Genomic DNA, 27,590 nt, shown 5'->3' on the forward strand with positions numbered 1-27,590 from the left:
TAAACTCTCGCCACAAATAAAAGGATTGGACCCTCATTGACCTAAGGAAGTCTAGAGTCTACAGAGGTACCGTCAAGAGCCAGAAAGATGGTGTAGGCAACCTGCTCCCCTAACATTGCTGATGCCTTTTTGAATCAGCTGCCGATAGGCAAAAGTTATTCAGTGGAAACTTCTAATTTGATGTTCTTCTGTTTATAGGGGCGCAGTGCAAATAGGAGCTGAGCAGGGATGAGCGTGACCAACAACAACCTCTTGCATTTATATAGTGCCTTAAACGTATTAAAACATCTAAAAGTGCTTCAAACAAATTTTGACACCGAGCTACATAAGGAGATATTAGAACAGATCACCAAAAGCTTGGTCAAAGAGGTATGTTTAAAGGAGTGATTTCAAGGAGGAAAAATGAGGCTTAGGGAGGGAATTCCAAAACTTGGGGACCAGGCAGCTTAAGCGAGGACAGCACTGGTGGAGCAATTAAAATAGTAAGAAGTCTTACAAGACCAGGTTAAAGTCCAACAGGTTTGTTTCAAACACTAGCTTTCGGAGCACTGCTCCTTCCTCAGGTGAATCAAACCTGTTGGACTTTAACCTGGTCTTGTAAGACTTCTTACTGTGCTCACCCCAGTCCAACGCCGGCATCTCCACATCATGGCTACCATCGAGAATTAAAATAGGACATGCGCAAAGGGCCAGGATTGGGATACTGAAGATATCTTGGAGGGTTGCAGGGCAGGAGGTGATTAAGGATATAGGCACAAGAATGGAAATGTTAAAGTCAAGGTATTGCCAGTCTAGGAAGTCCAGCAGTTACAGTAGTAAACTTGGTGTGAATTAGGATACAGGCAGCGACGTTTTAAATGAATCCGAGTTAATGGAGGGTGCAAGTTAGGAGACCATTCAGACTAGCATTGGAATAGTCCAGTCTATAGGGAGCTAAGGTATGGATGAGAGTTCCAGCAGGGAGGCAGGAACAGAGTCAGAATATTACAGGGTTGGATGCTGGCAGTCTTTGCTGGAAGTACTCAGCAGGTCTGGCAATATCTATGGAGATAGAAACAGAGTTACTGGGCAGATTTTTTCCAAAAAAACTCAAGTGAGCCCAACCTGTGAGACCTCCCTCTTACATTTATGGCTGGCAGCTCGTGAATAAGCTGCCACTGATGTTCCTTTCCAGTTTGCGAAGGCCCCCAGCCTTCCAGATCTGCTGACCCAATCAGAGGGCCAGCAACCTTTGCAGCTCCACCAGGAATGGTGGCCGCTGTTGAAGAAGATGCAACCAAGTTGGCTGAAGAAATGTTTTTTTTTTAAATAAGAAATATTAGATTGCTGAAGGGGAAATCTGTCCGGAATAATCATTGGGGCTCGGGACTACCTTATGTGAATATTTGTTTGTATAAATTCCCCCATCCCCAACCAGTTTCACAGGAAGGGGTTGATTTGTCATTGGCAAATTCCTGACAGCCTGGTAAATTGACCCTTAATAGGGCATTTCAATATTTAAATTTGTTTCTCGCTTTCCTGTAGCAGGAAATCTGTTAGAGGCTGGTCCTACTGTTGAAAAAATTCCCTAATGGTGGGACATGGCCGGGGAGCTGATCTGACATGGCTGCCCTCCCTGGCACTGTTCCCACTTCATGCGTCGAGTGCCACTAATCAGCATCCTTCTGAACCTTAATCGCTCCCATTTACATTGCCTTTGTGTTTCTGTTCACAACATGTTTGTCAATCTCCAGCTATCGCTGGCCCTCTATCCAGTCCCACTGCTCCATGCCCCCCCCCCCCCCCCCCCCCCCCCCCCCCATCCCCCACAACAGTATAACTGACACTATTTCCAGTTCTCTCCAGCTTCAACGAAGAGTCATTCAGACTCAAAATGTTAGCTCTCTTCTGTCTCAACAGATGCTGTCAGACCTGCTGAGATTGTCCAGTATTTTCTGTTTTTGTTTTATCATCAAGATCTTGGTAATGGTGCAGGTATGAGGCCTGAAGCTCATTTTGGAATCAAATACACTACCAAGGTTGTGAACTTTCATCCTCAAATAGTTGGGTGGGAGTTTGTTACAATTGTGAGGTTTATACGATTAATATATATTTGAATTATATCTTTTTTTAAGGTAATTGTATTTTGGCACTAGAGCTTTAAATTTACGGTAAATAAATGGGGGCTATGTGACCTACTGTACAATCTGCCTGATGGTAGGTGCTTTGACTGTTAGCGAGCTAAGAGACTCCAATTGTTTTACTCAGAGGAATGTGCAAGCTAGTTAACCACAGTCTCGGAGTATATCCCAACTAGATGCAAAGCATTCTACCTTCCCAGAAAGATGTATTAGGTATCTTATTGTAAACAGTTATGCTGTAAACTATTCATTTGCGTATTTGATGAAAGGGAGTTGGGATCAATGATAACTAATTAGCATTTCTATTTGAAAGTAAAGCTAATGTGTTTCATGATCCCATGGGGAAGAGAGAAAAGAAAACCACTTTTCAGATCAGGTTACAGACTTTCCTACAAATCAATGAGCATCTCGGACAGACGGTATTTTTTGTTTGGTGTGGTCAACATCCATCTGAGAGGCAGAGAGATCAGGAGAAAGAAACAGTCAGGCCTGCACCCGAAGCAGAGAAAATGCTGGCTCATTGTTTACAACACGGAACATGGGTGGGACGCACGCACGCTCAGATTGAAGTTTGAAATTGTGAGGACTTCAATGAGGCTGGAAGATTCTCCTAGAGGGAAAGAATCTACATTGTAATCCTCATAGCGAAAGTCAGTTCTGGGCTTAAACGTTACCCGGCTGAGAAAGAGGAAAGGAAATAAACCTTCAGGAGCTGAGGATAATTTTAGACTGGTTCCTGAAGGCTGAAATGTCCACTTAAGTGACAGTGCAATGTATAACTGTAGCAGGGGATTGTCAGTGGTGCTAAAGTTAAATCAGGAATTTCTTCTATAGTTTAGAGTATAAGTTGCCTACAAAATAAAATAGCATTTAGTCGATAGGATTTATTTTTAGTCATTTGTCTCAGTAAAAGTTTTTAAATGTGAAATCTTGACATGTCATTCTCTCAGTTCTCACAGTGTGATTCTCACATCATCTATGAGGAATGGGAACTTTGGCTTGGATTTTCTGGTCTGCAGGGAAGCTAAGGTTCTCACTGCTGATCGCGAAGAGAGCCATGGTGAGAGATCTTGTGATCTCTGTGACGATAACTTTAACTCTCTCAATGTGAAATTGTTAATTGGAAGTTTGAGTTTCTCTTTAATAGTTATCGATTTGTATGGTGACCATATTAGTCATAGAATCATTGTATTTATAATTCAGAAGGAGGCCATTTGGCCGATTGAGTCTGCACCGGCCTTTGGGAAGGGCACCCCACTCAAGCCCACGCCTCCACCCTTTCCCCATAACCCCTAACCTTTTGGATACTAAGCAGCAATTTAGCATGGCCAATCCACCTAAGCTGCACATCTTTGGACTGTGGGAGGAAACCGGAGCACAGACAAATTCGACACAGTCACCTGAGGCCGGAATTGAACCTGGGTCCCTGCCGCTGTGAGGCAGCAGTGCTAACCACTGTGCCACCATGCTGCCCATTAAGGTGGATGGAGACAAAAACCAGGGAACTGGGTTCGAAGCCAGGACTGAAAACAGTGGTATCTGTATTTCCAATGTTGAATTGCAAGAAATTTACGGTTATCGACATTGGCTTTTGGCCAATCAGTATGACAAATTAGGGAAAGTGGAGTGGTCGAGAGGGTTGATGGTGAGCTAGAGCTGAAGTGTTGTCAATCCACATGTGGAACCTGACGTTTTTTCAGATAATGTGCCTTAGCGGCAGCATACAAATGAGAAAACAAAGGGGGGCAAATATAGGTCCTTTGGGAACACCAGAGGTAATGGTACCACAGTGAGAAGAGAAGCCATTGCAGATGATTCTCAAGCTGGATAGTACTGGATAGATAAGAATGAAACCGGGTGAGTGCAGTCCCGCCCAACTGGTTGACAGAGGAAAGGATCATGAGGTCAATCATCTTGAACCTACTGGCAGGTCAAGGGAGATAAGTAGGAATGGTTTACCACGGTCATAGTCACAAAGGATTTTGGTAAAGGCCCGTTCAGTACGGTGGCAAGGGCAGAACCTAATTGGAATGGTTTAAACATGGAGTTTCAAAAAAGGCAGGCATGGTTTTGGGAACTGACAGCACATTTAAGAACTTTAGAGACGGGAGAGTCAAGATGATGGTATTTTTCAAGAATCAAGCAGTCAAAGCTGTGTTTTTTGAGAAGAGGGCTGATGACAGCAGATTTGAAGGGAAGAAGGGCACTGAGGAGAGGGAACCATTGACAACATCAACTAACATGGTAGCCAGGGGAGGTTGGATGGTCAGCAGTTTAGTGTGAATAAGGCTTTGGGAGCAGTGAGTGGGTCTCATAGACAAGATGAACTCGGAGAGGACATAAGAGAAGATAGAAAATGAAAAAAAAATGAAAATCGCTTGTCACGAGTAGGCTTCAATGAAGTTACTGTGAAAAGCCCCTAGTCGCCACATTTCGCTGCCTGTTCGGGGAGGCTGGTACAGGAATTGAATCGTGCTGCTAGCCTGCCTTGGTCTGCTTTAAAAGCCAGCGATTTAGCCCAGTGTGCTAAACCAGCCCCTAGGAGACCAGCCCCAGATAGGAGAGAAACTTGGAACAAGCTACACGTCCAGGACCAGGACAAGGGAGAAACTTTAAGGAAAACTTGGCCAGGCAACACGAGAACAAAGGGAGGAAGTCGAGATCTCAATCTTACTGGCAAAGAGTCCATGAAATCCTCACACTTTCTGCTGGAGGTGAAGATGAAGAAGGTGCTGGGGACAAGGGTCTAAGCAGTTGGTTTGTAATGGTAGAGATGTTGGAGGTAATCTTTGTATTCCAGGATGATGTTGGAATAATGAACAATTTTGGCAGAGGAGAGCAACACCAAGTAGAGATTTGGTGATGAATGACTAAACCAATTGTCTGCCATAAACATTTATATCTATGCCCCATGGACTTGAGTTGGAGATGTTTCTCTCTCCACAGATGCTGCCAGACCTGCTGAGTTTATCCAGCATTTTCTGTTTATTTCCATTTATTCCACTGCTCCCTTTGCCAGTTTCCAGCCTTCCACCCTCTGTAAACTTCAACTCAACCAAACCTGCGATATGTATCCTAAATCGTGCCATGTTTCATGTTCATCGACCTATATTGGCTCGCAGTCAGGCAACATATTGTCATCAAATCGCTTTATAGCCTCGCCCTTCTTTATCTCTTTTACCTTTTCCAGTACTGCAACCTTCCAATATCTCCGTGCTTCTCTAATTCTGGACTCTTGTACATCCCCAGTTTCCAGTGTTGCACATTGGGATGTCATCAGCTGCTCAGACAGTTAAGTTTTGGATTCCCTCCCTGAAATGTCCTGAGATATTAAAGACACTATACAAATGCAAGTTGTTGTTGTGTTACTTGCGTTTCTTTTATATCAGGTTGATAGGGACAAAGAAAGCTTGGTATATAAACTTTGCTGTAGAATTCTATATCACGCAGTAATGCTTGTACGACAACATAAAAATACCATAAATAGGAGCATCTGATTCAGAGACAAAGAAGTTAAATCATCCAGGCTGGTAAGCTGGTGAACCGAAAGAGTTTAAATATCGGTAGCTAACTCTTAAAATAAAATCAGGCTAAGTCAATAGATAAGTTTCACACACATACTTTTTTCATTAATTAGAATTTTAAGTGACCATCTGACATTTTAAAGCCCAGTTCATCAAGAATTAGAATATTGTTGGGCAGCACGGTGGCGCAGTGGGTTAGCCCTGTTGTCTCACGGCGCCGAGGTCCCAGGTTCAATCCCGGCTCTGGGTCACTGTCTGTGTGGAATTTGCACATTCTCCCTGTGTTTGCGTGGGTTTCGCCCCTACAACCCAAAGATGTGCAGAGTAGGTGGATTGGCCATGCTAAATTGCCCCTTAATTGGAAGAAATTAATTGGGTACTCTAAATTTAAAAAAAAAAGAATTAGAATATTGTTTCTACATCTCGAGAGGTTCTTCTCGTAGTGTCTTGCGCTCCTGGACAGGATACGTGGAAAGTTTGGTCTTCTGATGGCTAGTTCCTCTTTCATTTCTGGCATCCCAAGTTATCTTTAGATAAATACTTCTGAACTTTGCCAATGCTTCTGAACTTTGTTTCCTTGCTTGCTTCAATTCAAAATGTGCCATTAGGTATAACTTTGTTCCATGCATCCCCGGTTTGTCGAAAGCACATTTCAGGACACATGTTTCTACTTTAACTTATTCCTTCCCAAGACTGCAAACTTGTGAAAACCTTACTTCCCTTGGCCATTCATTTATATTCGAATTGCAGGCTTTTTAAAGCTCTGCATCATTTGTGGATGTCATATAATCACCAATTCCGAACGTATTTTGTTTTCTCCTATATTCTTTTCAAAAGGAAGTACATGGTGTTATGCATAGTCCCCTGACCTCGCCTTGATTTCCCAATCTTAATTATTCTTTTAGTTAACTTGATTGAACTCATTTGTATTGAAAATCTTTTATTATAATGTAGATTATTTCCACTTTTGTAATTCCTGTTTATCATTGCTTATTGTTAATTGAATCAGAAGTAAACCACATTTTCTTTGGAGCTTCAAAGAAGTTCAAAATTTATCTCTCTTTTCTTTGGACCCCTTGCTCCCTCTTTCAGAAATAGCAAAAGTCCTAGAAATTGAACCTTATTCTGCAACTTTGATATATGAATATGTTGACCTTGCCACTACTGGCTTCACAACTAGGTTTGCAATAAATGGAAACTGAAACCGTCAATAATAATAATGTGACCGGCAAAATGCATTTGATGTCAACTAAGCCAACTTATTTTAGGTAATAGCCTCATCATGCACATTTTATTAGAAGTGCACCACATGTTTTATTGAGATATGCAAAGTAACTACTCACTGTGTCACTTCATGAACTGCACCCCTGACAGACTGTAATATCCTGAGTAAAGCCTGGATGAATGCAGTTCCTCAACACTGAAGAAGCTCAACATTATTCAGGACAAGGCAGCCCACTTGATTGGCACCCCATCTCATAAATGTTCACTCCCTCCACCATCGACGCAGAGTGGCAGCAGTGTGTACCATCTACAAGATGCACTGCAGGAACTACCAAGACATTTCTGAATGTGGCCCTTGTACGGAAAAGTTTGCCCACCCCTGTCTTAGACAGTACCTTCCACACCCATAGTCGCTACCAGCTAGAAAGACATGTTCAGCAGATACCTGGCAACAGCACCACCTGGACACTCGCTATCCTTACTTGGAAATATATCGCCGTTCCTTCACTGTATCAAAATCCTGGAACCCCCTCCCTAACAGCACTGGGTGTATCTACACTTCAGGGACTACAGCGGTTCAAGAAGGCAGCTCACACTACCTTCTCGGGCAACTAGGGATGGGCAGCAAATGCTGGCTGAGCCAGTGACGCCCGCATTCCACAAAAGAAAAATCATGAAATCATGCCAAACATTCTCAGTGTCTCACAATTTATGGATAGCTCACAGCAAAAACATTTAACAACACTTCAGAACTTAAAAGGAATGCAATTAAATGGGAAAGTACATCAGATAAGTCCTAGTCATGAAAATTTTATTTTATTTATTTTCTAAATAATTCCATTTAAGGGTTCTTCCATGAGATTCATCAGTTTCCTCATTATAATGGATGGCCTAGGATGATGTCATGAGATACTCTTGAATGCGTCTGTTCCTTTTCATTTGTTGGATTGATACATTTTTTGAACCAATAGCAATCCTTTTTTCAGTTTCTGCTTCAGTGTTATGTGCTCATACTTTTGAATTTCAGCTGTCGGTTATATTTGTATGGCCCTCTCTAGTCTGAGTAGTTATCTAATTTATTCTGCAAGTGTGTCTTTGATGCCTTAAATGCCTTTAATTGCCGTTGAACAAAATATATTCAGCTGGCTTTCTCGGTAATATTTCCTTCAATTTGACGATTTTTACACCTTATTTTACATCTGTTTATCTCAAACATTTCTACAAATTGTCATTGGTGTACTTGCAGGAAAATGGATATTACTGCCATTTTCATATGAATGTGCAATGCTACTTTGTGGATGAGTTGTTTTGGGAAATGTGCAAATGAATCATTTGCCTAAGCAAACAAGCCATATGCTTGTCCTGTCATGATTCTACACTGCAATGGTGGCCAAAATCAAATATTGAAAATCTCTGAATTTGCAATCTAATTGTTTTTGTTTTCAGGGACGGTGGAATTTATCATGGACTCTCAGCATAATTTTTATTTCATGGAAATGAACACACGACTGCAAGTGGAGCACCCAGTCACTGAGATGATAACAGGAACTGATCTTGTTGAATGGCAGCTTCGGGTGGGTGAGAACAGCTGTTTCCAATGGTTCATGTTATATTAGACTTGAACCTGTAGGTCATGATTACAGGAAGGCTGAGGGAAAAATTAATAATAATAATCGCTTATTGTCACAAGTAGGCTTCAGTGAAGTTACTGTGAAAAGCCCTGAGTCGCCACATTCCGGCGCCTGTTCGGGGAGGCCGGTACGGGAATTCAACCCGTGCTGCTGGCATTGTTCTGCATTACAAGCCAGTTGTTTAGCCCACTGTGCTAAACCAGCCCCTACAGCTGAACATTTTGGTTTCAGACCACAGCTACATTAATGTCCTGAACGGGGGGGGGGGGTTTGGGTTAGTCCCAAAATGATTAGTTTATGAGAACTGCTTCTTGCCCCATTGTGATAATGTGGAACCTTGGAGCCATTATTAGCAACCCACGGACAATACGAATATTACATGAAGAGAGAGGATAAATTGAAGTCACAAGTTCTGTACACCATAAAACAGTAGTTGCCCATTAGTGTTTAAGTGTTACACCCAACTTCAAGGTGGCTTTAAATAAATGTCAAATAACTTTAAATGTATCTTTGAATAGAATATAAGTCAGGAATACTACAAAAATTGGTTTAAGTGAACTATGGGATGAAAATGTGCCCCATTGTGTTGACTCAGTGTCGCTTTTTCCACTTTTTGATATATTATCGAATTTGGTTTACTAAATTTAAAGTAGAAATTCAATTTGAGAGACTTGGATCTAGGGAAAATATCTTGGGCATTAGCTAAAACTTTGTGCTGAGATTAATTTAAAAAATATTTTATATGAGGATGAAGGATGTTTACTGTGACAGTTGCTTGTCTTGAAACAGTGAGAGATCTGGCAGGCTTTCCTGAGTTGATGTTATTTGTACTTGGGAAGCGTAGTTGCAACTCCTCTTCATGGTATAAATAAAAGCAAAAATGAATTCTGGAAAAACCGCAAGTGCTGGAAAAACTCAACAGGTCGAGCAGCATTGACGATGAGAGAAACAGAGTTAACATTTGAAGTCCAATATGAAATCATTCCAAAGAAGTCATATTAGTCGCATAATGTAATTTAAAAAAAATAAATTTGAAGTACCCAATTCTTTTTTCCAATTAAGAGGCAATTTAGCATGTCCAATCCACCTACCCTGCACATCTTTTTGGGTTGTGGGGGTGAGACGCATGCAGACACGGCGACAATGTGAAAACTCCACACGGACAGTGAGTCGGGGCCTCGGCGCCATGAGGCAGCAGTGCTAACCACTGTGCTACCGTGCCACCCCAGACCCATAATGTTAACTCTGTTTCTCTCTCCACAGATACTTTCTTCAAAGCACTTGCCTTTGCAACTGGGTCATTTGTGAGGCCACTTCAGAGACATTGAAAGACAGTCATATAAGATATAGGAACAGAATTAGGTCATTCGGCCCATCGAGTCTGCTGTGCCATTTTATTATGGCTGATATGTTCCTCACTGTTTCCTGCGATGCTACAGACCACGAACTGGATTGCAAAATCAGCCAGCGCATCACCTCCCTAGAACACATGAACTGGGAGCAGGAGTAGGCAGTTTAACGTCCCGAGCCTAAACACCTTCAACGTGATCATGGCTGATCCCATCATGGCCTCAACTCCACAGTCCTGCCCGTTCTCCATAACCCTTCAACCCATTGCCAATTAAAAACCTGTCTAACTCCTTGAAGTTACTCACTGTCCCAGCATCCACTGCATTCTGGGGGAGTGAATTCTACAGGTGTGAATTGTAATCACCTGTAACAGTTTAGAGTGACGGGTTCCCTTACCTGTGAGACATCAGCAATTTAGTTACATTTTTAACAACAAAATAGCAATTTTCCCAAATTACCACATTGGCCCAAATCTTCCAATCTCCAGATAGTCGAGGACTGGATGTATGACCCAAAATATTCATCAGGGCCCTGCCAAAGTCCTGAGGCACTGACCCCCACTAGGGGCTTTTCACAGTAACTTCATTTGAAGCCTACTTGTGACAATAAACTATTTTCATTTTTCAGTTCATTTTCATGGGAATTGCCAGGGAAGTTTGAACATCTGACAAGCAATCCCCACGTACCCTGGCATCCTGTGCAAATGTGTTGAGCACTGAGCAAGTCATAGAATTTGGTCAGTTCCAATGTACTTACCTGAATAGCTACCCGGGAAATGTTGGACAGAAAAAACCTAGGCCGGGATTCTCTGAGCCTCCTCGCCAAAATCGCGCTCGGCTCGGGGGCGGAGAATGGGGTCTCAGACCCGCGATCGGCTCCGACGCCGGGACGCAATTCTCCGGTGACCGGCCTACTTCCCACCGAGTTCTGCCGGCATGGTTCCTGTATGGTAACACCCGACGGGAGCTCAGACCCGTGGCCATCCTGGTGGGGGGAACGGGGGCGCAGACTCGGGAGGGGGGGGGCCTCCACGACGGCCAGGCCCGCAATCAGGGGCTACCGATTGGAGGGCGAGCGCGAACCGGGGGGGCCTATCTTCCGCGCTGGGGGCAGTACGGTGGCGCAGTGGTTAGCACTGCTGCCTCATGGCGCCGAAGTCCCAGGTTCGATCCCGGCTCTGGGTCACTGTCCATGTGGAGTTTGCACCTTCTCCCAGTGTTTGCGAAGGTTTCGCCCCACAACCCAAAAAGATGTGCAGGGTAGATGGATTTCCCCTTAATTGGAAAAAAATGAATTGGATATGCTAAATTTATTTTAAAAAATAAATAAAATAAAAATACCTTCTGTGCTGGTCCGCCATGTTGCGCGGGGGCCGGCGCAAAAACGGCCGCCACGCGGACCCACGGCCATAAGTGCAGGACCCCATATCGGCAGCAGGAGCTGCGCGTTGCACGCCGGGGCCCAGCTATCCCCCTTGCCTCTTGAAGTCAGAGAATCACTCCAGACTTTTTGAAAATAGTCTGGATAGTCTGATGTGATTAGCGCCTTTTTTCCGGCGGGCTTCGGACACAGCCCCATTTTCAGAGAATCCCAGCCCTACTCTAGTTCCTGGCATCCTGACACCCTGATCACACACTGACCCCCTAATCTCATCCTGACCCCATGAGCACTTCCTTGACCACCGACCCAATTCGCCCACTTATCTCCCTATCCACCTCACCCACCTGTCCATTCACTAACATTTATCCATTCACTAACATTCACACAGAATCAGTAAGCTTCCCATACAGTAGCTTGTGCCATAAAGGGATGTGTGTCCATGGAATCACCACTGTGCAGAAGGAGGCCATTCAGCCCATCACGTCTGTATCGATCCTCTGAAAGAGCACCCCACCCAAGCCCACTTCCCTGCCCCAACCCTGCAACCCAGTAACCCCACCTAACCTGCACATCTTTGGACACTAAGGGAAGTTCTGTCATGGCCAATCCACCTAACCTGAGTCTTTGGACTATGGGAGGAAACTGGAGAACCCGGAGGAATCCCACCCAGACATAGGGAGAATGTTCAAATTCCACACAGTCAGGTCACCCAAGACCGGAAAGAAACTCTAGTCTCTGAGATGAAATGAAAATCGCTTATTGTCACGAGTAGGCTTCAAATGAAGTTACTGTGAAAAGCCCCTAGTCGCCACATTCCGGCGCCTGTTCAGGGAGGCTGTTACGGGATACGGCTGACACTGTGAGGCAGCAGTGCTAACCACTGCGCCACCCTGGCCTGTCATCTCCTCAATTCTGCAGCGCTACAATGGAGCTCTCTGCATTTCTAGTTAAGATGGGCTCAGAAGACTCCACAAACAATTCGGAGCTCCATCAAGGCAGGAAAGTTCGAGTGCAGTGGCAAAATGGCAATGATTGCTGCTGCTTGGATATTCATTTGGGTTTCACAACCTGCCATTAATATGGACCCATGACCCACTAAAAGGAGGAGTGTTGATAAGTGAAAGTAAACACAGTAAGGAATTGATTCCACCGTTAATGTGTGCATCAAGTTGCACACAAACACTGCATGTTGCTAGCGTGTTTCGTATTATGTGTATGAAATGAGGAACCTATAAGTAATGGAACTAGGAATCATGCCTATGAAATGAAAATAAATTGTTTCTTCAAACTTAAGGTGGCAGCTGGAGAAAAGCTTCCTATGACACAAGAAGAACTCTCTGTCAATGGTCATGCATTTGAAGCAAGAATTTATGCAGAAGATCCAAGTAATAACTTTATGCCAGGAGCAGGGCCTTTGCTGCATCTTTCAACACCAGTAGCAGATGCTTTTACAAGAATTGAAACTGGAGTCAAACAAGGTATTGAAGTTACACCAGACATTAAAATCTTTGTTCGCTTTAAGTAACTTTATTTTTTTTCTCTCCAAAAGTAGATATTCATTGATATGGTACATGTTCACTTTCTTTTCAGGTGATGAAGTCTCTGTGCATTATGACCCAATGATTGCCAAGCTGGTGGTTTGGGGCAATGACCGCATAATGGCTCTAAATAAATTGAAATATTGCTTGCGCCAGTACAATGTAAGTATGGAGACAGTTCATAATTCTAAAAACTGGATTTATTGGCGTATGATCAATCCTTGCTGAAGAACATCACAAATGTGTATGAAGGGGGCATAGTAGTTGGTACATTTTAGTACATCTCTACAAAGAGAAGATAATTTGCAGTGATGAGCTACAAGTACGAACAAACGTAATCACTTTGGGGTTTTAAAAGTAGGAATAGGAATAACAAGCATAAAACACAATCCATATAAATGCATCCCCTGGCCTAGTGGTTAGCACAACCGCCTCACGGCGCTGAGGTCCCAGGTTCGATCCTGGCTCTGGGTCACTGTCCGTGTGGAGTTTGCACATTCTCCCCGTGTCTGCGTGGGTTTCGCCCCCACAACCCAAAAATGTGCAGAGTAGGTGGATTGGCCACGCTAAATTGCCCCTTAATTGGAAAAAATAATTGGGTAATCTAAATTTAAAAATAAATAAATAAATAAATAAATGCATCCCATTATAATCATTACTACAGATTGTAACAGTTTTCCTTCTCTCTCAATAGCAGAACTCGCCGTACGATATGATCCCTGAAGAATGCTAATCTATACAGCTGGAAACTTCATAATAATATTCCGTATTATTATACAGGCCCGTATCATGCAGATTTGTTCAGTCATTCATATTTTCATGAATTGGGCCTCCCATTTATCCGGAGATGAGGAGAAATGTTTTCTCTCAGAAAGTCATGAGTGTGAAACACACTTGCCCTGAGAATGGTGAAGGCAGGGTCATTGAGCATTTTTCAGATTGAATTAGATAGATTCTCAGGGAGTCAAAGGATATTGGGGGTAAGAAGGAAAATGTTGAGGCCACAATCCGATCAGCCATGATCTTATTGAATGGAGGAGCAGGCTCAAGGGGCCGAATGGCCTACTCCTGCTCCTAACGTGCGTGTCTGTATTTATACGGTGTTATTACTGATAGGCAAACTTTCAAAAGCTAGAGAACATCTGATGAGTTGACAAATAGTAGGATATTCACATTACTCAGCTGGAGGATGTTCACTTGATAGATTAAGCATAAATGATATGTTTAAGTGGAACCATTGATACTGCTTCCACCACCAAAGATTTTGGGAAAGTTTAGTCACGCTCAGTACAAGCATGAGGATATTGGATATTACAGTCTGTAAGATCATTATTTGTGAAAGTGATCACAAAACCTGTTAAGATAGCCTAAAATTAACTTGTGATGATGGACATTGTAAACTGTGTACAGCATTTGATTCTGTGGCCAATATTTAGTTAAACGTGGACCTAAATAAGGGTACTTTTCAGCCACATGTGAAGTTTAAAGATTCCGTTGTTTAAGGATAAGCCAGCATTTGAGGAATATGGGACCTCCAGACTGTTGATCTCTGAGTACCATATTTAACAAAGGAGAATATCTGCGCTCAAATTGGGCAGAGCTGAAAGTGAATGACGTGGTCTGGACCTCAGACTGTTAACCCCAAGATCATGTGACTGAAACTAACTTTCAGGGATTGCAGTTTAAAATGTCTGAACAAAGCAAATACTGCAGAGGAAGAAACGTCTGAAGCACCAGAAATATCGGAAACAGCCAAATCATCGCAGCTGAAAGTCATTTAATGCAACCAAAGTACTTATTCCAGTTTCCAAGTCCACCTGAGAAGCAATTTACTGGCTATTTGTCAGTAAGAGGCTTTACAGATTTGTAAGCATCCTTCACTCCAACTAAAATATCAACTCAGCCAAGAAGACATCATGCCTGCATTAACATAGAAACTGAGTTAAAATTAAATATTTATACTTAATGGCTTTAACTTAATCTACACCTAATCTGTGTGTGTGAGATAGTGTGAGTGAGACGAATGATTGAGACATTGCATTTTAAATATCCAGGGAAAGTGTGTGATAATAAATAGACATCTTTATTTTTAAAATCACCAAATCTGAGGCTCGGAAAATAAACACACCTTACACAAAACATCCAAGGACAGCACAAATTCTAATCGTAACAGTGTATGGAAGCATAATGGATGTTGCATTGTATCGGGAGACTGAGAACCCAATAATACAAAAGCAAATAATTTTTTTCAAAGGAAGGAGGGGGGCTGTAATACACATTGGAAGAAAATGCTAAAAGACAAGAAAATGTGAAATTCCAGAATTGACTATTGTGTTGCTTATTCGGGTTTGGAAAAAGTGTCATTTACTAATACTGAGCTTATGTACTTATTGGATTTAACAAAGAATAGGAAATAGGTTAATAATTATCGACACAATATATGTATAAATGTACTATCAAAGTGAATAACCATCTAATGCAAACCTCGATGGGTTGTGTCTCATCTTAAGCTTTGGTAAATACAGGTCAAAGTGCCATTTTCCTTTGCTTTTGTACGTAATGTTGCTTTGTATCTGAATATTTTGACATTATGCTGACGTATTGTCTGAACAATCAGTGCAAAAGTTGTTATACCTCCTTGTGTCATTCTTGGAACAGATCTGGAAGTTGGAAGAATGTCACTTGACGTCTTTATTAAGGACGTATTCCTTTTATGTTCTCCTTTTTCTAGTCTGAAAATTAAAAAGTAGAGCCTTAGAGAATATTGCTCTTATTCGCTAAACCAGCTCTGTGATTTCAAAATATAATTGCTGTTAATTTTGATCAAGTGAGAAGCTCCATCTGAGAAATGTTGCCATCCACCTTTCCCTGTTGTTATATGAATGGCAAATTGGAAGTCCTGCATACGCAAATCCATAATTTTGATTGTTTCTGTGTTATAACAGATTGTAGGCTTAAACACTAACATAGATTTCCTACTCAACCTTGCTGCTCATCCTGAATTTGAGGCTGGAAATGTGCACACAGACTTTATCCCTCAACACTACGATAGATTGTTCCCAGTAAAGGAAGCAACTAATAAAGATGTCCTCTGCCAGGCAGCACTTGCTCTCATACTGCATGAAAGGATTCAGACCAACACTTTCAAGGGACTTTCACATGGTAAGAATTACTTGTGACCAACCTACCCTCGAACATTTTGAAAGCTTATATATGTTCATATTTTTTCTGAATTGTTTTTCAGACCCATTTTCTCCATTTGCAAACAGTACTGGAAGAAGGTTAAATATTCTATACTGCAGAAACCTTGCATTGATGGATGGACAGAATAGTAAGTATTATGTCGCCAGCACAACTTAGCTCTTGAGTTGTTGCTTTTGCTGGTAAATTTCAAATGATTCCTCTCTCCAGTGATGCACACAGACAGAAGAAATAACATAATAATTTACACTAATAAAGCTGCTAAAACATCAGAAATCGTTTTATTGTTATAGAATTAATACTAAGTTTAAAAACACCATTTCACATTATAAAAATTAAACTCTATCTGCACTTTCCCAGTTATTTCTCACTATTCGCCACATGCATTTGTGTTTCAAAGTGAAACCATTTCCCCTGGCTTTATCGATATAGACGGTACAACATTTCTCATTCATAAGGCAAACCTTTTACACTAAAGTACACCCCATTCATAATAACAATCATTGTAGAATTCACAGCAAAAAAATATCCGTTGAAGTTACAGTGCCAAAGTTGGATGAAGTCATTGGTAAACCTGATTTAGTGACTATTGGTAAAGGATTGATATGTACACAGCCAACAATACAACAGATGTACACAACTGTACGCCGTTTTGAATGAATCACAATGAAATGCAATATAATAGTATTTGGTTCACTTTTGCCCTAATATCTGGAGTGCTGTTTAGAGCAGCTAACTCAGGCACACAGTAGGAGAACGTGCACCCAGAAAAAGAGATAGCAACCCTTTACAAAATGTAAAATTTATGACCACAGGCATGGCGTGTTTCTTGCCAGTAAGTTTGCATACTCACACACTGAAATTTTCTGCTTTCTTTTTTTTTTAAGGTAAATTTAATCTTTAATGTTACCAACCTAATAAATCAAGTTCATAAGCAAATGTACAACTTCTAAATGGTTCCATTACACAAAGACCTGGGACGAGATCTTCCGGCTGTACACGCCGGCGGAATCTTTTGGTCCTGCCAGTGGCACACCGCGCCACGGGTTTCTCGGTGCCATGGGTGGACTCAAATGGGAAATCCCATTGACAGCAGTGGGTCCAAAAGACCCCGCTGCCAGCCAACAGCGGGCCACCTCTTGCTGCCGAGAAACACACTGTGGGGAGTTCCGAGAATCTCGTACCTGTTGTGAAAAGCTCTTCGCAGCAAACAACAGCACAATCGTAAGGGAGAAATGTGCATCTCATAAGTCATAATCAAACAGTAAAGCACCACCTAAAAGTTGAGCATTACAAGAAAAGTTGTTGTGTATTTATAAAAGTTGATTAGAAACATGTCTTAATTATTGAGGGCATTCAAGACTGATTGTTGTTTTTTTGTTGCAAAAGGATTGGAGATATAGGGCGATCACAGGAGGGTGGAATTTAAAAAAAAAAAAAAAAAAAAAAAATTTTTGAGTACCCAATTCTTTTTTTTTCAATTAAGGGACAATTTAGCATGGCCAATCCATCTAGCCTGCCCATCTTTGAGTTGGTGTTGGTGAGACCCATGCAGACACGGGGCGAATGTTCAAACTCTACATGGGCGCAATCAAACCCGGGTCCTAGGCACCATGGGGCAGCAGTGCTAACCACTGTGCCACCGTGCTGCCAGGAAGGTGGAGTTGAGGCAGAAGATCAGCCATAATCTTACTGAATGGCGGAGCAGGCTCAAATAAACAACTAGCTTATTACACCTATTTCTAATGTTTTTATATTGTTACATTAACTCTGCAGTGTATAATACCTGTATTGTTTCCCTCTTCCTCCCCCATGATAAAAGAGGTGAATATTGATGTTACATATAACTCTGATGGGACTTACAGTATTCAGGTAAGCTTATAATTAGAATTTTTCTTAATATATCAAGTTAGATACGGTATTTGGTTTTCTTGTATAAGGATAGCAGATGCATGCGGGAGATTCAAATACATTTCTGCAGTAACTCATGCCATTTTCTCCCCTTTTTCCTTGCTTCAGGTAGTTAGAGATGATTTTTTTTTCTCTTATCTTGCTCCCTTCAGCATAAATCATGCTTTGGTGCCCAGTTTTCTTGGACAACAGAACAGCCTGGATGTGGCCAGAAGCCTGCCCGTGACCCCTCCCAGCATCTTGTAATAACATAGAACATACAGTGCAGAAGGAGGCCATTTGGCCCACCGAATCTGCACCCACCCACTTAAGCCCTCACTTACACCTTATCCCAATAACCCCTCCAAACCTTTTTTGGTCACTAAGGGCAATTTATCATGGCCAAACAATCTAACCTGCACATCTTTGGACTGTGGGAGGAAACCGGAGGAAACCCACGCAGACACCGGGAGAACGTGCAGACTCCGCACAGTGACCCAGCAGGGAATCGAACCTGGGACCCTGGCGCTGTGAAGCCACAGTGTTAATCACTTGTGCTGCCTACCGTGAGCTCCTTGTTGTTGCGGATGGCGAGCTAAAGGTGGCAGGGACTGATACAGGTCGTCTTGTTGGCCCGGTCTTCGATGCCGGCCAGCTTGAAGGTCTCAGCGGTCAGGTACTCCAGGACAGCAATCGGGTCGACAGGGGCTCCGACACCCATTCGCTCGACATAGTGACCCTTGCGCAGCAGCTTGTGGATGAGGCTGACGGGACATGGAGACCGGCTCCGGAGGTGCAGTCTCAACCTTGTCATGCCCTCTACTACTGGTTTTACCCCAGCCTAACATAAATTCCCCCCAGAACAAGCGTTGGAAAGCTTTGGAACGGTATTTTGAGATGATTTTTTTTCTCCTCTCGCTCCCTTCAGCATGAACCATGCTTGGGCTGATGTCTAAATCTGGTACCACATCGATGTAGCTATTGTTCAATTATGTAAATTAACAGGGAGCATTGACAGCCTGTTCCATCCAGCATCCATACTTATGGGGTTCCAATTGAGGCCAATTGTATATCTCCACTGAGATCGGCTAACACAGTGCAAACAGTGGACCTGGAAGCTTTCAGTTTTATACAGTTTAGTGCTAAAGGAGTGTATTTACCCAATGTAACATTCTAAAAAATTTCCTAAGATATAGTAGCTACAGTTCATTGAACTGTAACAAATTAGCATCGATAGACGTTTGGCTGTCTCGCAGAATACGAGAGTATGCATAAATGGGTCCTTTTTGATTGGCAGGATGTGACAAGTAGAAGCCGGCATGGTCTGTGCTGGACCTCCATTTTTTACAATTTATATTGATGACTTGGGTGATGGGAGTGAAGGCATGAAAGTTAAATTTACAGATGACGCAAAAAAAGGATGTTGTGAAGAGGACATGAGGTTGCAGATGGATATAGATAGGTCAAATGAGTGGGCAAAAATCTGGCAGATGGAGTATAATGTGGAGAAATGTGAAGCTGTTCGCTTTGGCAGGAAAAATAAAACAAAATACAGTATTACATAAATGGTGAACGACTGCAGAATTCCGTGGTGCAGAGGGATCTAGGTGTTCTAGTGCATGAGTCATAAAAAGTTTGGATGCAGGTACAGCGAGTGATAAAACGAATGGAATGCTGTCCTTTATTATGAGAGGAATTGAACACAAGGATGTTATGCTTCAGTTATTTAGCACCGTGTTTTTCAAACTTTTTTTCTGGGGACCCATTTTTACCAACCGGCCAACCTTCGGGATACAACCCGGCCGACCTTTGCGACCCACGCCGGCCGACCTTTGCCGCCCGCGCCGGCCGACCTTTGCGGGCCGCGCCAGACGACCTTTGCTGCCCGTGCCGGCCGATCTTCGAGGCCAAAACCATGGAGGAAATGGTTTGGGGTCCCTTTGGCCCTCGTACACACTCCTCCAATGGAACCTGTTGGATGAAGGTGTGAAGCCTTCCGGTGTCGGAAAGTATGGAGTCTCCATCTGTCCAAAGTTTTGCATTGTTTCCTGTAAAGTTTTATCAAATTAACCGCTACCCTCCCCCCAGAACTTGCGCACCGATGATATGGCACGCGCGCGCCGATGATATGGCACGCACGCGCAGTGCGGCCGTTTTTTTAACATGTTAGCGGTCATTTTGAAGGCCGCCAGCAGCCGCCGTTATTAAAAGCCGGCTGCTGCGGCTGTTGCGTGATCGGGAGTGCAGCGACGGACGGATCCACGATTCCCCCGACACCCGCCCGCCACCCACCCGCAGGTCGCTCCCCCGAGTTTGACCATGCCTGATCTAGGGCATTGGTGAGACCACATCTTGAATACTGTGTGCAGTTTTGATCTTATTTATGGAAGGATGCATTGGAGGCAGTTCAGAGGATGTTTGCTCAGATTGAACCTGGAATGAGCAGGTTGTGTTATGAGGAAAGGTTAAACAGACCGGGCTTATTTCCACTGGCGTTTAGAAGAGTGAGGGATAACTAGATGGATGTATACAAGATCCTGAACGGTATTGACAAGGTGAGCATAGAAAAGATGTTTCCTCTTGTGGGTAAGTCCAGGGGACACTGTTTTAAAATTAGTTTTGATTTGAAATCTGAAGGTTATGTGGCTGTGGAACTCTCTGTCTCAGGTGGTGCAGGGTCATTGAATAGTTTACGGCAGAGGTAGATTCTTGATAGGCAAGGGAATTAAAGGTTTTCGGGTGGAGATGAGAATGGGAAATTCAAAACAAACAGATCAGTCATGATTTTTTCATTGAATGGTGGAGCAGACTTGAGGGGCTGAATTGCCTACATCTGCTTGTATTTTGCATATTCATGTGATGATTATTCAATGGATCGAATAAGTTACTTATCCTGTTTTTGTTTTAATTGTTTTTATTTTCTTGTTGAGTTGATCTGATTGAATGGCAACAATAACATCCGCTTTTGGGAAATTCAGGAAAACTAAACTTACATCACCTCTCCAAATAGTTTGTTAGTTCTGCATACGGTTTAAAATAAATAACCTCAAAATTGCAACAGATTCTGATTTCATTTCTGTGAAAATTGTTTGCTGCATAACAAGATAGATCTAAAGTCTGTCTATCTGAAGATTATTAGCGTTCAATTGAGGTCACAGGCAACAGACCAACAAGGATTCTGCTCAATGAATTTAGAAGGATCAGATAAATTTGCTAAGTCATGCAGCCTGAGATACAGTGGCAGCAACAGAACCATATTTCATAGAAGGAGGCCATTTGGTCCATCTTATCTATTACGGCTCTTTGCGAGAACAATCCAAGACTCCTGCACTCCTCATTACCCTGTGTCTACCTCATTCAAATGGCTTCCACCTATCCGTTCACCGTTATAATGTGAGAATGAGTGAACATTCAAGTGTAAGTCTTGCTATCCTGGATAAATGAGTTGTTACTGTTTTCATTCAGTAAATTGTTGTGGTTGGTGTATCAGTCTAATTCAGAGGAACATTAGATTTATACCTAAATTTTGATTCTACCTCAGATTGATGAAGAGGTATTCCATGTATTTGGAGAACTGGATGCAGTGGGAGATGCCACATACCTGAAATGTTCAGTCAATGGGATGGTTTGCAGACCTAAACTAGTTCTCACAGACAACAGCATTCACCTGTTTTCAATGGTAAGATTCATTCCTGTGTTAGGTACAAGGAATGTAATTCAATATACTGAATAGAGCAAAGTAACACATGTTTAATCTTTATTTAGGAAGGATCTGTGCAAGTTAATAGCCCTGTGCCAAAGTATTTGGTTGGAATTGATACCTCTGGATCTCGAGGAGGAGCAGTGGCACCAATGACAGGAACAATTGAAAAGGTAACGTTTTAATTTTGAACCTGTGATTCTTAATATGTTTTCCAGATAGCACTTGATGGGAAATAACACATTACTATCAAGTGACTGCGACAGGAAGGCATACATGAATAGACATGGGTGAGCAGGATTAGGATCAGCTGATACCCAACAAATTGAACAACCTGGGAAAATACATTTATTCGGCTTGGAGAAAAGAAATAGCTCCTGAGGTGACACATGTGAGGGCTGCTGGCTGCCGTGAGGCTAAGCCCCATTTTGGGTTGGCGCTTTCAGAAGATGCAAATAACAACAACTTGCATTTATGTAATGCCTTCAGTGAAAAACATCCCAAAGTGCTTCACAGGAGCCTTATCCAACAATATCCGACAGCCGACTACATAAGGAGATATTAGAGTAGATGACAATACGCTTGGCCAGCGAAGTAGGTTTTAAGGAGTGCCTTTAAGGAAGAAAGAGAGGTGAAGAGGTTTGGGGCGAGAATTCCAGAACTTGGGGCCTCAGCAACTGAAGGCTGTAATGGTGATGCGATTAAACTGAAAAATGCACTAGCGGCCAGAATTGGAGGAATGGAGACAGATTGTGAGGCTCAAGGAGGTCACAGAGACATGGGGGGGGGGGTTAGACCAAGGAAGAATTTGAAAATAAGGATGTGAATTTTTAAATCGAGGCATGGTTCAAATGGGAGCCAAAGCAAGTCAGCAAGCACAGCGGTAGTGAACATAAAGGATTTGGTGTGAGTCAGGACACTGGTAGGAAGGATTTGTTTTCTGAACTTAAGTTTGTGGAAGTTGCAAGATCAGTTTGGAGGAAACAAATGCATGGATGAGGGTTTCGGGCGTGGTGAGCTAAAGCAGAGATGGAATTACGGATGTGAAAGTTGGCGATCTTCATGGTGCAAATATGCAGTTGGAAGCTCTTCTCAGGGTTAGACATGACAACATTGAAAATGTAGGGAATGAAAAAAAAAGACTAGTTTTTTCTTTCGCTTTTCTACATCATTTTGAATGTTGTTCAGAGTTATAGAATCTATGCAAGGCCCAAGATTGAAGCCCATGACTTCCGTGAGTTGCAGCATGTAGGTGGAGGTTGCATATTTGGTGGCTCCTGCTAGATCTGTCTTTTATGGACTTTTTAGCCCAGCTTTTGGTGAAGAATTGTTCCTGAGGAGCTGTGGGAAGGTTTGGGGCATTTCTAAAATGTCAAAAGCCGGCAAGAAGATTCCAGGGATGAAGGCAGCGAGCGAAAGCGCTTCACTAATTGTGGTGAGGGATGCAGTGGGAGGAAAGATGGTGGGAGAGAGCACATCAGGCGGGGCCGCACCCATCACGGTGGAGGTGATGGCTGGAGAGTTTGAACGGCTGTTCGCGAAGTATTTTGAAAAGCATCAGATGGTGATGATGGGCTCGCTTAAGGCATGGGTGGGTGAGACCCTTGCCCCGGTGAGACATGAGTTGGTGAGAACTTCGACGACGGTGATAAAATGAAAGGGTTGGAGGAGGCCTTGTCAAGTCATGGCCATTTCACCTCCGTGGATGAGGAGCACCGGAGGGTGGAGGAGATCAACAGAGGGCTGAGAGCCAAGATGCAAGACATTCAGAACAGGTCGCGAAGGCATAACCGGAGGATAATTTTCAGGTGAAGGAGAGAGTACTTGAGGTGGCAAAGCAAGGGCATGAGGTGGAGTGAGAAGGTAAGGATATATGTACACATCAGGACTGGCAAGGAGGTGAGCGGCCCTCGGACGGGTTAAGGCGGCATTGTATAAGCGCAATGTGCATTTTGGTGCGGTCTACCCGGTGAAGCTGAGGGTCACGTACAACGTTAGAGACTATTATTTTGAGGTGGAAGGGTTTGTGAAGGCAGAAGGACTGAATTTGATGTTTTTTTGGCTGAATTTGTTTTTTGTTTTTTCTCAGTTGGGTTCTTTTTCTTGTACGGGTGTTATGGATAACTTTGTTTGGAGGCATTGGGGTTGGTGTGGTTTCGTTTTTGATGTGGGGGTAGGGGACATCGTGCTAGCAAATGCAATGTTGGCTGTGAGCGAGGTGGGTGGAGGGGCCGTGGCTATTGGGACCTGAATGGGCAGGTTTCGATGGGCCTGGGAGGGGTGAATGGTGAGGGAATGGAGCCGATACAGGGTGAGGTACTTCCAAGAGGAAGTGGCGCAAGGGTTGCTGGGAATGGGGAGGGGGGTCAGTGACTAGTGACTAGGGCCAGGGTAGGGCCCTGCTTACAAAGCGGGGCCTAGGAAGATGCTCACGGTGGGTAGGAAAGACCCCCTCCCCCGGGGCAGTGGTGGCGTGGAATGTGTGAGGGTTAGGAGGAACTGGTGAAGAGAGCTTGAGTTTTCTCACATCTCACATTGTCGTGGCGCTGTTAGAGGAGTGTTGGACCCGAGGATAGATATGTCTCTGCCGCACTCGCTAGCCCCCGAGGGAGGGGCGGGGTTGGCAAAGGTGCTAGGGAAGTTTATGAAGGAGATGGGAGGGGTGGATCCTGGGAGATTTTTGAACCCATGGGACAGGGAGTATTTGTTTTTCTCCTCAGTACTCGGATGTATTCAAGGATTTACTTTTTTGTGTGGTAGGGAAGGTTGATGGGGATAAAGAAGGCGGAGTACTCTGTGATTGAGATATCGGACCATGTGATGGACAGTGATCCAGGGCCAGGATTGAACCCGGGCCCTCAGCACCTGTAAAATTGCTGTATAAGGATCCAACAGCTTGTGAACAAACGAATGAGATTCAGTCCGAGTACTTCCCACTATTCCGGGGAACGAGGCAGGGGTGCCCCATGTCCCCCCTCTTGTTCGTGTTGGCAATTGCGCTGATTGTGGTTTATGTCAAGCAGATGACTTACTCCTGTATATCATGGACCTGGGCTCATCGGTGAGGGACATAATGGGGCTTCTAGGGAAATTTGGGGCGTTTACGGGGTATATATTGAATTTGGGGAAGATGAGTGTTTTGTCATGTCTCCTTCGGGTGGAGGGGCGGGAGTAGAGGGTTTGCCATTTAGGGTGGCGACAACTCATTTTGAGGTGGGATAGTCTCTCTTTGTCGATCGTTGGCCGGGTGCACACAGTAAAAATTGAATATTTTGCCACGGTTTTTGTTCCTGTTCCAGTGTGTACTGTCCTTTTTGCCAAAGGCATTTTTTTTTTGAGGGGTGGATAGGCTGTCATTTGTGTGGACAGGCAAGATGTCGAAATTAAGGAAGGCGGTGCTCCAAAGGGGGTGGCAGTCAGGGGGCTTGGCTCTTCAAAATCTGTGGCACTATTACTGGACAGCGTGTGCAGAGAAAGTACGAGGCTGGAGGAAGAAGTCAGAAGCTTTGTGGGTGCGGATGGAGACGGGGTCCTGTAAGGGGTCAGTGTTTCAGGTGCTGGCAATGAAATGAAATGGTGCCCCTACCGCTAGCCCCAGAGAAGTATTCTGGAAATCCAGTAGTGGTAGCGGCGATCTGGGGGCAATTTCAACAGCACCTCAAGTTGAGGACGGGATCGAGAGTGATGCCGATAAGAGAGGTTCATGGGTTTTAGCCAGGGAGGATCGGTGCGAGGTTCCGGGGATGGGAGGATAGGGCGGTGAAAGAGGTGAAGGATCTGTTTCTGGAGGGGAGATTCGCAGTTTAGAGGAGTTGGGGGTGAAGAATGGGCTGCAGCGTGAGGAAGGCGTTGGGTATGTGCAGGTCGGGAATTTTGCAAGGAAGATTTTTCCGAGTTTCTCGGTGGTGGCGTCGCCCTCCTCGTTATTGGAGGAGGTGCTGACGTTTTGGGGGCTGGAGAGTGGGGTTGTCTCTTTTTAAATAATTTTTATTGGAATTTTTTACAGAAAATATAAAACATAACGACAAACAATGAAATGCAACAAAATAACCCATAATAACTGTAACACCCCCCAGACCGTATCGACGCATGTATCACATCCCCCCAACCCCAATGAACAACAAAAGAACTTAAAAATAAATTTAAATTAAATAAACAAACATAGTCATCGTCTCCCCCCCCCCCCCCCCCCCCCCCCGGGTTGCTGCTGCTACTGTCCCCGTACCCTATCGTTGAGCCAGAAAGTCGAGGAAAGGTTGCCACCGCCTAAAGAACCCTTGTACCGACCCTCTCAGGGCGAATTTGACCTTCTCTAGCTTAATGAAACCCGCCATATCATTGATCCAGGTCTCCACGCTTGGGGGCCTCGCATCCTTCCATTGTAGCAAGATCCTTCGCCGGGCTACTAGGGACGCAAAGGCCAGCACACCGGCCTCTTTCGCCTCCTGCACTCCCGGCTCCACCCCAACCCCAAAATTCGCAAGTCCCCATCCTGGCTTGACCCTGGATCCCACCACCCTCGACACCGTCCTCGCCACCCCCTTCCAGAACTCCTCCAGTGCCGGGCATGCCCAGAACATATGGGCATGGTTCGCTGGACTCCCCGAGCACCTGACACACCTGTCTTCACCCCCAAAGAACCTACTCATCCTCGTCCCAGTCATGTGGGCCCGGTGCAGCACCTTGAATTGGATGAGGCTATGCCGCGCACACGAGGAGGAAGAATTAACCCTCTCCAGGGCATCAGCCCATGTCCCGTATTCGATCTGTTCCTCCAGTTCCCCCTCCCACTTAGCTTTCAGCTCCTCTACAGACGCCTCCTCCGCCTCCTGCATAACCTTGTAGATATCAGATATCTTCCCCTCTCCGACCCAGACCCCCGAAAGCACCCTGTCATTCACCCCCCCCTCGCGTGAAGCGAAGGGAATCCCTCCACCTGCCATCTAGCAAATGCCTTTACCTGCAGATACTTGAACATGTTTCCCTGGGGGAGCCCAAATTTCTCCTCCAACTCCCCAGGCTCGCAAACCTCCCATCAATAAACAGGTCCCTCAGCTGTCTGATGCCCGCTCTGTGCCAACCCTGAAATCCCCCATCAATGTTCCCCGGGACGAACCTATGGTTCCCCCTTAACGGAGCCTCCATCGAGCCCCCCGCTTCTCCCCTATGTCGCCTCCACTGCCCCCAAATCTTGAGGGTAGCCGCCACCACCGGACTCGTGGTATACCTCGTAGGAGGGAGTGGCCACGGCGCCGTTACCAGGGCCCCCAGGCTTGTATCTCCACAGGACGTCCTCTCTATCCGTTTCCATGCTGCCCCCTCCCCCTCCGCTACCCACTTGCACACCATCGACACATTGGCCGCCCAATAATACCCCGAGAGATTGGGTAACGCCAGCCCCCCCCCGCCCCGGATCTCTACCCCGCTCCAAGAAGACCCTCTTCACCCTCGGGGTCCCATGCGCCCAAACAAAGCTCATGATGCTGCTAGTCACCCTTCTAAAAAAGGCCCTAGGGATAAAGATGGGCAAACACTGAAAAAGGAACAAGAACCTCGGGAGAACCGTCATTTTGACGGACTGCACGCTACCCGCCAACGATAGCGGCACCATATCCCACCTTTTAAATTCCTCCTCCATCTGCTCCGCCAGCCTGGTAAAATTAAGCTTATGGAGAGTCCCCCAACTCCTGGCCACCTGCACCCCCAGGTATCTGAAACTCTTCACTGCCCTCTTAAATGGGAGTCTCCCAATTCCCTCCTCCTGATCACCCGGGTGTACTACAAATCCCTCACTCTTGCCTAAATTTAACGTATAGCCCGAGAAGCCCCCAAATTCCGCTAACAGCTCCATCACCCCCGGCATTCCCCCTTCTGGATCCGCCACATACAACAGCAGGTCGTCCGCATACAGCAATATCCGATGTTCCTCCCCACCCTGCACCAGACCCCTCCATCTCCCTGACTCCCTCAACGCCATAGCCAAAGGTTCAATCGCCAGTGCAAAGAGCAAGGGGGACAGGGGGCACCCCTGC

At 44.4% G+C, this 27,590-nt stretch overlaps 1 protein-coding gene across 2 annotated transcripts in view; it reads left to right on the forward strand.

Moving 5' to 3' along the window:
• mccc1 (methylcrotonoyl-CoA carboxylase 1 (alpha)) overlaps positions 1-27,590 on the forward strand; it is a 98,872-nt gene that overhangs the window by 44,172 nt on the left and 27,110 nt on the right. For both annotated transcript variants that reach the window (XM_038816004.1, XM_038816005.1), the window contains exons 10-17: positions 8,315-8,442; positions 12,524-12,707; positions 12,820-12,929; positions 15,713-15,929; positions 16,012-16,098; positions 17,791-17,840; positions 21,400-21,537; positions 21,624-21,731. In XM_038816004.1, the coding sequence (XP_038671932.1) occupies positions 8,315-8,442; positions 12,524-12,707; positions 12,820-12,929; positions 15,713-15,929; positions 16,012-16,098; positions 17,791-17,840; positions 21,400-21,537; positions 21,624-21,731 (1,022 nt within the window). The remainder of the gene's footprint in view (positions 1-8,314; positions 8,443-12,523; positions 12,708-12,819; positions 12,930-15,712; positions 15,930-16,011; positions 16,099-17,790; positions 17,841-21,399; positions 21,538-21,623; positions 21,732-27,590) is intronic.

This window comes from Scyliorhinus canicula, chromosome 13, assembly GCF_902713615.1.
Source record: "Scyliorhinus canicula chromosome 13, sScyCan1.1, whole genome shotgun sequence".
Classification (NCBI taxonomy): Eukaryota; Metazoa; Chordata; class Chondrichthyes; order Carcharhiniformes; family Scyliorhinidae; genus Scyliorhinus; species Scyliorhinus canicula.